The 12,241-nt window shown below is 35.5% G+C and overlaps 1 protein-coding gene across 1 annotated transcript in view; it reads right to left on the reverse strand.

The window, feature by feature from the left end:
• Positions 1–12,241, reverse strand: part of myo1d (myosin 1D) — a 90,500-nt gene that overhangs the window by 40,143 nt on the left and 38,116 nt on the right. The window contains exons 12-16 of the mRNA XM_028029864.1: positions 8,932–9,002; positions 7,806–7,880; positions 6,249–6,381; positions 5,491–5,657; positions 4,204–4,411 (exon numbers count right to left, since the gene is read on the reverse strand). Coding sequence (XP_027885665.1) covers positions 4,204–4,411; positions 5,491–5,657; positions 6,249–6,381; positions 7,806–7,880; positions 8,932–9,002 — 654 coding nt within the window. The remainder of the gene's footprint in view (positions 1–4,203; positions 4,412–5,490; positions 5,658–6,248; positions 6,382–7,805; positions 7,881–8,931; positions 9,003–12,241) is intronic.

Consider the following 12,241-nt stretch of genomic DNA (forward strand, 5'->3'; position numbering starts at 1 on the left):
AATATTATTTTACCAATATTATTTTGGTTTCAACTCCAACTGTACAGTATTGCTATTGTGCTAATTAATTAGCCACCCCTGTAGTTCATTTCTGAAACGTAATCAAAATTGGAGTTTTTGGCAGTGTTGTAACATAAAGTGCAACACCTTCAGCCTTACATGTTTGTAAGTTAGTCATGTACTTTGTTATATTATAAAAAATAAAATACCGACTAAAAAAAATTAAAAACTAAATCCTTTTTGCAGGAGGGATAAAAGGATCAGAGACTGTGTTTCTGGTGAGGTTTTTTTTATTTTTATTCAGAGTAAAGATGTGTGGGCTGCTGGGGAGATCCAAGGTAGTGCCGACTTTTCAGAAAGTCAGCACAGAAAGAGGTAAATGTTAGCAGTCCTCTTTACCACTCCGATAATATAGCTCCAAGGAAAGATTCAAATGACTACATTATTCATTGCTCTCAAGACATGATTTACCAACCGAGTATCAGTGGAAAGGATTAAATAAAGGTCTTCATCAAATCAACTTTTTCCTCTAGATGCTGTCCATATAAACCCCATGTGGCTTCTCTATAAAAGCTGATGACCCATAGCAAAACACTCCTCATGTCTGATAAACCCAGTTTCATACATGAACCATGTAAAGCTTTGGAAAGCAATTAAAACCAAGGCTCAGAGTACACAAGGGGGGTGTCGTCTCATCATGGTGCCTACTCTGACAAATGCTGACAGGTACTGTGATGTGGATGGCTGAGCTTGGATTTATGAAATATTCATTTGCAACACACAGAGCAGGTGGGGGAAGTTGATGTATAATTTAAGGGCTATCTGTATTTATGTTGGACTCTGGGATTCTTGACGTTTTTCTTCCTGTTCTTTAAAATAGGAATAATGAAACTGCTTTTTTTCCCAGCTTGATGTCAGTGAAGGATTTCACAAAACCAGACAATAAAAAGAGTAGAAGGATGTGATGAACCCTAAAATATAAAGAAAGAACTCATAAATAGAGGATTAAATTGAGATGAGGAGAAGCCCTCGCCCCTCCTGTACTCCCGACTACACCCCCACCTTAAAGTAGGAGGCATTATGGTAATTTAAAGGCATAAAGCAGAAACGTTTTCCAAGAGAGACCAGTTCATAAAGGCAGCAAAACATAAAACCCATAAAATACATAAATAATCTTATGGAACATAAGTTTATAACCAACTTTCAACATAAACAAGTACATAACAAAACCATTACAGTGGTTGTGTTATGTACTCCATTACAGAAGGAGCATCCACTTCAAAACAGTCACATTGATGGAGTGAAATATTCTTTCTCCATTAAAATCAGCAAACATTTCTCTATTGATCAATTCTGACACTTTCAAGCCCTTTTGAATGCTATTTCAGTAAATAAACATGGCATATTGTTATGGCTAACAACACCTAAATCTTCTCATGCATTCAACAATATTGGTAAGGTTTATATAAACCTTTACCAAGGTTTATATAAACCTTACTTTGACATTACTTCAGATGTGGTGAAAACAACCTCATATTCAATGCAGGTTGTAGCTAGAAATCTTCAAGGTATTGATGTTTTTAAGATTTGATAAACTGAACGCCTGTCATTATATGTCAATGTATTTTTTTAGAATTACAGTAAGAAATGCTTTACTATAATCTAATTATTTTTTATGAATAGTCAACTCTAATTAGCCAAATTAAACTTGAATTTGTTTTTGTCCAATTCAAACTTTAACTGTGCAATGTAGATCTGAAATTCAAAGGCCGATTGGAAAGATTTTCCATTGCTGATGTTGAGAAAGACAATCACATAAGTGTCATTTGCATATAAATGGAGTCTAGCTTTTTAAAACAAATCAAATTTAAACAGAATGCAAAGAGAAGGGCTGTTAGACCTGTGACCTGTCCATGTTGTCCCCCAACAACCGCTGGAGATTGGCACCTTCTCCAGGTGCCAATTGCCAGCACGTGCTTAATCTGGTTTATACTTGTAGGATTAAGCAGGTATACACAATGGATGGAAGGAAGAAAGAAAATGGGCTCCAATACAGAGCCCTGATGAACTATTTTGGACATTGAGAAAACAGAAGAAAAAGGAGCCTGAATGGTAGAGCCCGTTGTCTCCTGGTTTTCACATGCAGCTGCAGTGTGAGCTGACACTTAAGCTGTATGCAGAGTCACAGATTGTTTTGTTTGACAGGGCAAACTAAGTGGAAATAATATAAATCTGTGAGGTAAACAAGGACAAGGAGAATGTCTGTGCCTCAGTCATACAGCACTAACTTTGGCACTGTGCCGCCTGGCATAAGGTTGGATGGTGTGCCGGGTGCTGATAAGAGGCCTGCTTGGCACAGCAGATCAGACTCCGACTGGGATGTTTTCTGAGTAACAGCATGATACAGGAGTCTATTCTGCTGTCACGCTTTTATTTGACGCTCTGAGAATATGGAGTGTGTGAGCATGCACATAATGAAAGCTTTGCTTCGACACTGACCGAGGACAAGATTAAATATAGTTTCTGAAAAAAAGTCAACCATGCTGAGCCATTTGCTTTGGTGGAAGAGCCTCAATTCCTCTGAGCTTTCTCTTTGTTATCAAAGCTGGATTATACGCAGATACAAGATAGGGGTTTCCTCAGGGAGAAGAAACTCCTGATGGGTCACATCGATCAATAAATAAGGTCAACCAATCATTTCACTACAAAAGATAATTCGCCTTGGAAAACCCTTTCATGTCAGGGCTTACCTTGACAAAGGTGCACATTGATGCTGTGGAAGAATACAACAACATAGTGGGGAGGAATCTGCTGACATCAAGTAATGACAAGCAGGAAAAATGTATGAATGGCAATCAGTTGGGTCCCAAGCGTAGCACAAATGTGCCTCAGTTGCTTTATGTTCGAGAGCTCTCTCATACTGTTGATAAACTGATACTGTACATGTGTGACTGTCAGTCAGAACTGTTTTTTTTTTTTTTAAGCCGACATAGAATTTGCATTGCATATTCTCAATTTAAACCTGAGACAGAGTCTCAGTCCAAGTTTACAAACCATCACATTCTTCCTATGCATACTAAAACGATGCCTGTCAGCGAATGCAGCATAATCACACCAAGATCTTGGTATTCTCGCCTCAAGGAAGTGTCATCAAATCACTGACGCATGAGGAAGACAACAACCATTCACTCCAGTGACGCATCCAAAGTTCAGAGCATATTATTTTATGCTCTGAGTATATTAGGAAATATACTTAACTAAGTTGTCGTTTATGACAAATAGATTAAACGTATAATAATAATTCTGACGTATTATGTTGAAGTTGTGGTTCAGCTGCATTTTTCTCCAGTCACTCTCACATGTCTGCTGGAATCAAGAGCCGTGTTTAAGTAGGTGACAGCCAATACAATCTCAGTCAGTCACTGCTTTCCCATTTTGAATGACATTGTCAAGGTTACAAAAACTATTGGTATGCTGGTGAAGGCCAATATTTATCAGATTTGTTGAATTCCACATTATAATAATTTTAACTGTGAATACATTTGTTTGCATTTTCTGCAACCTGGAAATCAGAGGGGATGGAAAATTTGGGCAACCTGTTTTAACTTCACAGCTCCTACACCAGTAACTATAAAAAGGTCTAAAAAAAAGTGTTAACATCTCAGCTCTGCTATTCTGAGAAAATATAAAAAGGAAAATCAACACTTTTAAAACCACTACATTCAGATAAAGAAGCTCCAAAACAAGAAAATTAAAAGCAACACCAATAACACAAGATGATTTCAGATTCTGAAACACCTCTGAGCTTTTCCAATTAACTGCAGAGTGACAGATTTATTCCTCTCAGAGGTTATTCATATGCAGAACAGCATCTGATGCAATCCAGAAGGAACAAGATCTTTGGCCTTGGAAACAGAGGCAGCTCATAATCTCATTTCAAGGTTGTAATCAGATGATTTATGTTTACGGGTGGTAACCGGCAGATTTAATAATGATTGATATTTAGAATTAGAAGCATTAGAAGCTCTTTTATTATTATCAAATACCATGAAATAGTAATTATCAGTTTGTTTAATGGGTTAAAATACAAGAAGTAAAATGAGGGACAAAAAAGTAGTATTACAACTGTACAGATTAAAGATTTAATTACATGACATATTAGCATAAAGTAAATAAAATATGCTCATGTGGTCACATGATTACCTTCTGGAGGAAGACGACAATTCTTTGGACCATTTCAGATCGCTGCTCCTCCAGGCTGAAGAGAGTACGAGGAGTGCGGATGAAGACCTTTGTTTTGCCGTAAGCCACGTCGTGGTCAAACTTGCAGCCCTGCAGAAGCTTCTTAACGGCATCTTTGTCTGATGGCAGGTCATGGTTGGGCCATGTAAACTCTGAGATCATCTTGTATCTAAAGAAACCAAAGTGAAGACATGAAAAACAGCAGCATAACTGCTCCAAAGCTACATTTATTATTATTATTTTTAATATACTATTTTAAACTATTTTAAGTTCACTCTATAGCGGTATTGGAGTAAAGGGGTCGGTACATAATGTACGTCACAATTTTCTGATTTTTATTAGTAGAAAAAACTGTTTTGGTCTGTCCTGGCAACAAAGTTGGAAGTTTACAGCTGTAAAATGAGAAAGTTTGGAGTTCAAGGCGAATAAATAACTTTCCAATGCAGTCAAGATGACATTTTAATAAGAAGTTGATTTTGTAAAGTGAGTTTCTGCTCATTTTAAATAAGTACCTATTGTACAGTGCAATTTATTATTTTTTAGATGTTAATTCCGTTTTTGTCTAACTTTTAGTATTTTATTTGCTACAGATCAAAGCTTGATCAAATGATATTGAGCCATTTTTTGATAAAGTACAAATCTTGGTAGGCAGTAACTGCCTCGTAGAGTTGCAGGTAAATGAGTTTGAATCAGGGTGTAAACATGCTTCTGATAGCATGAGACTGGGAATCTAAATGTAAAAAGAAATTTAAAAAGGTATATAAAGTAGGAAAAAAATTTTGCAGGTTATTTACCAATGCCATTCTAAAAATAGCTATTAATATGCTGTCATCAACAGTTCTCTACAGCAATTACAATCATATACAGATGAAGTGGCTATTACCTAAAATACTAAATATTGTGGTTGCTGGAAAATGACTAAAACTAAAACAAGATAATGATGGGGTTCTTTTGAAACTGCGGTGAGGTCATATATGATGAGTTGGCAGAGTAGGAGCTGGATATTAAGGTTATGATACAGACATTAACACGCCACAGTCAGTGTAAAGCCCAACGATTATTCTTAGTATCCAAATCTGTGATGGTCATTCAAGAAGGAAAGGCTGGACGATATGGCCTAAAGTCAATTTCATGATAAATGGAGGAGTTCACCTTGATAACAATAAATGGTCAATGAATAAAAGATTAAGACGCTATTGTATAGTTTACTTAAAGATGGCCTCTAAAGTTCTTTTAAGGCTGTTATACCTCTGCAGAAACCGCTGATATATCTGTCTGTAGGCGAAGCCGGCCCGACGCACTCTGACGTTCTCCAGCAGGCCGAGATATTCCACCTGGTGGCGGCAGCGTTCGGGCTCAAACAGAAGAGGAGATTTGACGTCATTGGGCTTGATGCAGCGGACGTAGTAGGGTTCCTGTGGATTGTAGAAGACAGAAGGTTGACATATGTCAAAAAGTTATAAACCAGACAATAGAATAGCTTACAAGGTGATTGAAGCTGCTTAGTGGTACTAGAATGCTGATAATTAAAATGGGGTTCATTTAATTATCAGCATTTCAGGTTGGCCAGATAGTATTTCAAGTACATTTATGGAATAAAGTATATATGCAGTTTCACACCATGTTTGAGGTGGGAATGTCTGCTTTACCTTTTTTCTTTTATTTTCTATATTTTCTTGCTGTAGTTGATTCATTTTTCATACATCAATCATCTGTATTTGATTGTAATTGCTTTAGAGAACTGCATATTAATGGCCCAGCATGTGCTTCTTTTTTTTTTTTTTGGTGTGGTTTTGGGAACTAACGATCTGACGGGACAATACAATATGATTACTTTTATGTCCTATATTTTATGTTATCAAACAATTTGCTATTTTTGTTTGGAAGGATTAAGGTTTGTGATAATAGCTGTGGAATTGTTTTGGATTTGTCCCACCGCCTTTCACAGAGTTCACATTTTGTTCATGACATTGGTTCTAAGTCTTCAACTGATTGTGACTCCTCACCTTGCTGGCAAGGTTCTCCACCAAAGAAATCATGGAGTTTTTGAAGATTGTTGCTGCTGTCAGTGGCCGTTTGGTGACCTCTGTAATTCTCAGTTTGCCCTCAGGCCACATCCCCTTCAGTACTGGATTGGAACTATGAAGAAAAGAGAAACGGATAAGAAAATTGAAGAAATTGATGCATAAAGAGGGAAAGATACTATAAAATAAAATGCAACCTTAAGTAATAAAATTATTATTTGTTCTCTATCAATCAATCAATCAAATTTTATTTGTATAGCACATTACAGCAGCAAAGCATTTCAAAGTGCTCTAGGGAAAAAAGATGCACCATATGGTCCAACACAGTTTCTTACTTTTAAGGCAACAGTTAAAATCCAGTTCTTGATTTATTCAGTCCACTAAAAATAAAAGCAGCAGCTTCCAGCTTTTATGTATTCAGACGCCAACACAACACATCTAAACCAACCCTGAAATTTCTGTTCATGCCTAAAGGCATTTTAGCAAAATGAACAGACTTATGTTAAGCATCCTCTGTAAAATCACTCAAATCCCTTAAACCTTTAACACCTTTGTTTTCTGTTTTCACTGTGATGGTGCATAAATTAGAGTCAAACCTTTGAGAAAACCAGTCTGCTATACGTGAGATTATTTCTGATTTTAAAAAGTTTTTTAATGGGCTCTAAAGGTAAATCAACATGTGATTAATTTGGACCAATTGATTTAGATCATTGGTTATGTAATGCACTAGCCTTTGGGTGAACCTCATACATTCTCTTCAAAAAAAAAGTTTGAACCTTTTAATAGATTTACAGAAATTGACTACTTTGGAAAGTCAATTTCCAAAGTACTAAAATACCTACCTTTGGTAGGAAAAAGAATTTGTAGGCTTTTCAAAATTAAATTTAAAGAAACTTGTCTGCTTTTTTGTTGTTCAATTATTTGGAAAAAAACGACTTAAAATACTTAATAAGCTTCAGAGCTCAAAGCTGATAAACTGATTCCCATCAGTGTTTTACTTCTTCACTGATCCTGTTCAAGTAGAAACATGATTGAAATAGCGCTGAATGTAGTCTGCTAGGTTACTTTTCCATAATCAGTGATATTTACTTCAGTGATTTGGAAATAATTTTTGTACTAATGTAACCTATGAAATAATGAATTGCTTTTCTAGTTTGATGAAGGTATTCATTTGGGTTTACAATATGTATAATAATAGTGATATAGTGGTATCTTTACTCAAGGTTGTCATAACATAAGTATATTGTTATATTCCATGCCTACATTGAAAAATCAAAGACGGATATTTTAGATTAGGAAACTTTATTCAGCTACAAAACTTTCACTTTTAATTTTCCAAATATTTGCTTTAAAAGCTATGAACAATTGAAATGTACACAGTGCACACATTACTTTTAAGGATTTATTATGTCATATTTACAAGAACAAACTCAAGTTTAAAGAGTGTAGTGTTAGATAAATCTGAGGAAAGTATTTGAATTGAAAGTGCAACGAGAGACATAAATAGAATGTGAGGAAGTGTTTAAAGGTGTGCTTCACCTGTTGTACAAAAGCCTCTTGAAGTCTTGGAACAGGGTGTCTTTGTTCTTATCAATAAAGCCCACCACTGAGTACCTGTGAAAAGAAAATGTCTGGTAAGTACACATGACGCTCACTTTAATGTTCGGACATACTGTCCTGCTTGCTGTTCTTTACCACCATCATTTACACAAATTGTGGTCATTAAAATAAAATAGGACCTTTTCAGCTTTGTTCTGCCAGTGTACAAAATGTCTGGTACTAATGTACACCTTCAGATTATATACTGAGTAGGTGAAGGAGCTCCATAAGTAGCCAAGCTGTTATAATCCATGCTGTGAAAGCTTTAAGTCTCCTGCCTTACCCTACTGTGGCACTGGGATCAATCAAGGCTGCCAGCCTGGTCCTGCTCCCCTGGGAACCAGACACTTAGCCTTCACAAATAGGCTCAACACATTTCCATGAGAGCCCTGATGATGGTTCTTAGTGTGTGTGATTTAACAATATAAGTCATGTTCAGGTGCTGTGAGTGACTGAAAACAGGTCACACTGTTTAATAGCAATGAAGATTACTTTTGACCAACAAATAACACTGATAAAAAAATAAGGTAATGCTTAATACTGTTTTTTTGCGAATGCATACTATACAAGTACATCTCAATAAAAGAATATTCAATTGAAAAGTTAATTTAGCATCCTTGGTTTGATAAAAATCTACAGAAATAAATGCCTATATAAAATCTCAGAATGCATCATGAAAGAACAACAGTATGTTATTAAATTAAATTGCTGAAATAAAACATTCATATTTTTAATTTATAGAGAAGCACGTTTGTCACAACAACAGATAAACAGCTGCACCCAAAGTCAGCAACCAAAGATATATAAGCTTCCTATATCAAAAGAAACCATATTGAAAAAAATATATTTCTCTTCAGAGAATGGAATGGACAAAGTAAGAAATCTAAGACATCTGATTGAGAGGGCCTTTAATAACCTCAATCTTTTTCTGGAACAACTTAATGTTCTCAGCTTTAGTTCCAGTCAGCAGCTCTGAGACATGAATGCATAAAAAAGCAGAAAAGTGGATGAATCATCAGTAAAAGCTTTCCCTAAATAAGTAAAAAAAAAAAATTAAGATACTTACGCCACGTCCCCTGCATAGTGCCTGATGCGAAAGTCTCTGTCGAACTCCAGACTCTTATCAGTTGGTGAGAGCTATAAAGAGAAACACAAACAGTGAGTGGACATCACCAAAGTGAACATAGAGTTCCATAGAGGTGGATATTTCAATAGCAAACAGGCTAAAAAAGAAAAATATATAAAGGTTTTAATTTACAGTCACACTTAACACATTAATAAGGTCAAGCTCAATACTGATCATATAAGCTATCCTTGAAAAGTCCCCTAAGTGTAAATAAAAATAAAATCAAAGTGGAAATAAATTGTCTAATATAAAATTTACACTAAACATTTTGTACAGATTTTAGAGGGTAATATTCTAAATGTTACCAAAATAGGTGTAAATATTAATCGAAGGCGATTTTATTTGTCTGTATTCAGATTGATTGGTTGTAAATTTATTGTAATTTATAATATGAGTTGTACAAAATCCTTCTATCGTTTTTAAGTGTGTGTATAAACACATTTGAATATAATTAAAATGTTAACATTTGATTTCAGTTATTTAATGTAAACTGAGCAGTAGCACAGTCTGAATATGACATAAGAGGGGAAAAACATGTTTTATCCAAAGAAATTTGAATTTTCTTGTTAAAATTGATCAAAGTCAAAAATGTAACCGTGTATTTGTGATTATACTGTCCGAGTTGAGGGATATTTTTCATCTTTTTGTCTACTATACATTTTATAAGATCATAAAGAAAACAGTTCACATCCCTCTTTTTCACAGGTTGGATCAACAGTTTATGTACCCATTTAATGGGATTAATATAGGCATGAAAAGAATACATGGATTTTTTTAGGCAAAGACTGACAAAAAAATCCTATCAACCTTTTTTGAAGGTCAAATATTCTTTAGCAGATTACATTTTCTAAAGCTTCTGTAGCTTGAATTTGACTCAGCAACCAAGTCCAGTCAGCAACGCAAACTGAGCCAGAAGGACCGATGAGATTCTTACTTCCTGTGACATAAAGGCAGTTCTGCCAGAATAGAGAAGGAGGAGACATGTTTTGGTTGCTCCATTTCATCCTCTTTCACACAAACTGGCAACAAACCTGGTGCAATTTCTCATCAATCCAAACAACCTATTTTACCCCCTTAAACAATCAGGCTCAGCAGGACTCTTTTCAAGTCTAAATGAATTTACCGTCAAAGATTTGTGCCAAGTCTACTTTAAAACAAAGCGTCAAGTCATCGGTGGCCCTTTGATCATAACTCTTCACAAGTCAAGCTGTGATGGCTAAACTGGGTGTCCAGAATGATTTGCAGAGCTATGAGCATTACTGACACAGCAAACCCACTGGTGCAAGAAACACAGAGACTGTCAGGTTTGATTAAGTCCCACAGTAAAAGAGCAAGAGGACAGAGAGGAACGTGCATCAATGTTAGGAAGTAAATTCAAAACCAGGGGGCAAACTGAGACAGCAAGAGGAGGACTGAAGAAGACGGAAGAGGAGGAAAATTAAAGTAATTTGACAGGTGGAGACATCAAGGGGGAAAACAAAGGTAAGGAAGAGTGAGATACTGAAGCCTGTATGGGAACATGTGAGGAGAGCAGAGGACAGAGTCAAGTAAGCAGGGAGAAGGGAAATAACAGCAAATGGGACAAGAAGGAAATATGCAGGTGCATCTATATAGATTAGGACATCAACGTTTGATATCCACTGAATTAATTGAGTGAAACTCGTAAAGATTAATTAGTTGGAAGCTTTAATTCAAATTAATTTAAATTATTATACATTACAGATAAGAGTCCATGGTTCAGTTTACCATAGAAAATTTACATTACATAAGACCAATAAAAACAAAATTTAAAACATAAATGACAGCCAACTAAAACATATATCCAAGTCCTCTACCATACTACAGTATAATGGAGTAGTTTCTCATCTAGCAATGACCATTTGTGGCTTTTGTCGAGGGACTGAAAGTCGCCCAACTGTCTTTTAGGTAACTTTCATAATTGTAGCACTTTTCCATGATTGTGCATAACATAATATTATTATGCTAAAATAGTTTTTTTTATTAGTCTTATTTAGCAAACTTAGTGAGAAACAATTTTGGGTTTTCATTAGCTAAGAGTCACTTATAAAAATAAACAGTAAGTGTATTTGGCAATGGAAAGGAACGGTATGGACCTAATTAATAAAATAAAATAACCTTTTTATGATATTCCAATGTATTAAGATGAACATGTAATGAAAAACTATTCATGGTTGAGAAATGTGCTTCTTTGATGCTAACCATAGAGCTTTAATGTCACCTGCTTTATGAATAACTTTTTCTACATCATATCTAATGTAATTTATTAGGTTTAGGTGGTATATGCTAAAATAAATTACAACCTTCTACAGCCATGTTAATAGTTATTTAGTGGCTAATTCTGTCAAATCAGCCATTACAAAATGTTCCATTAGTTTCTGAAAGTGATGAATGACTCATCGGTGTGCTAAGAGCTCTCAGACTTTAACAAGAAACAGACACACAAGCAGCAATGAATAAGAGGAAATTCTGCAAACATAATAAGAGCCTCAGATTTATTTTAGACAGCTGAATGAACCAAGTCCAAGGCCCAAATCAAAACCACAAAGGGGCTGAAAGTAAATCTTTGACGGATTTGAGAAAAACTCCTGGTGGAAATCAAAAGATTATTTACCTCCCTGGCAAAAAAAGAAGAAATCTACTGAGACACAAAGCTGGTTCCAGTTACTGTCAACAAGAGTTTGATGAGGAAACAAAAGAAATGTGTGATTGCCTGTGTGTGTAAGTGAAAGAGATAGTAATTAGAGAGCTGTTATAATCACAAAAGTCTGGCACCATTACAAGAAGATGCAGCCCGTTATGAGGGGATCGGCTTGAGTCTGTGCACTTTCACTCTGACTGAATTCATTGCTTTCTGCGAGAGTTAATGGGTTCTTTTAAAGGGATTGTGGGTTGATGGTGTTTACACATTATTATTCATGTCTAAGTTTAATCATTTTGCAAGACTCAAATTTTCACAGTTAAATATTTTATACCCTCAGACAAAAGAAGGAAGTTCACTATTAGTGTATTAAAGGTATTTATACATAAGTCAGGCTTTAAATTTGAAATACAAACTGCAAGACGATGATGGACGGACAGACGGATAAAGTGAATGGACACATTCAAACCTGATAGATGGATGAAAGGAAACAGATGAATTGATTGATAGAAGGATGAGCAAATGAAGATAGTGAAAAGGCAGAAAAGAATGGATGAAAATTAGACTAAAGGTTTCTAGACTAAATGCAGA

Source organism: Xiphophorus couchianus, chromosome 10 (genome assembly GCF_001444195.1).
Source record: "Xiphophorus couchianus chromosome 10, X_couchianus-1.0, whole genome shotgun sequence".
NCBI classification, from domain to species: Eukaryota; Metazoa; Chordata; class Actinopteri; order Cyprinodontiformes; family Poeciliidae; genus Xiphophorus; species Xiphophorus couchianus.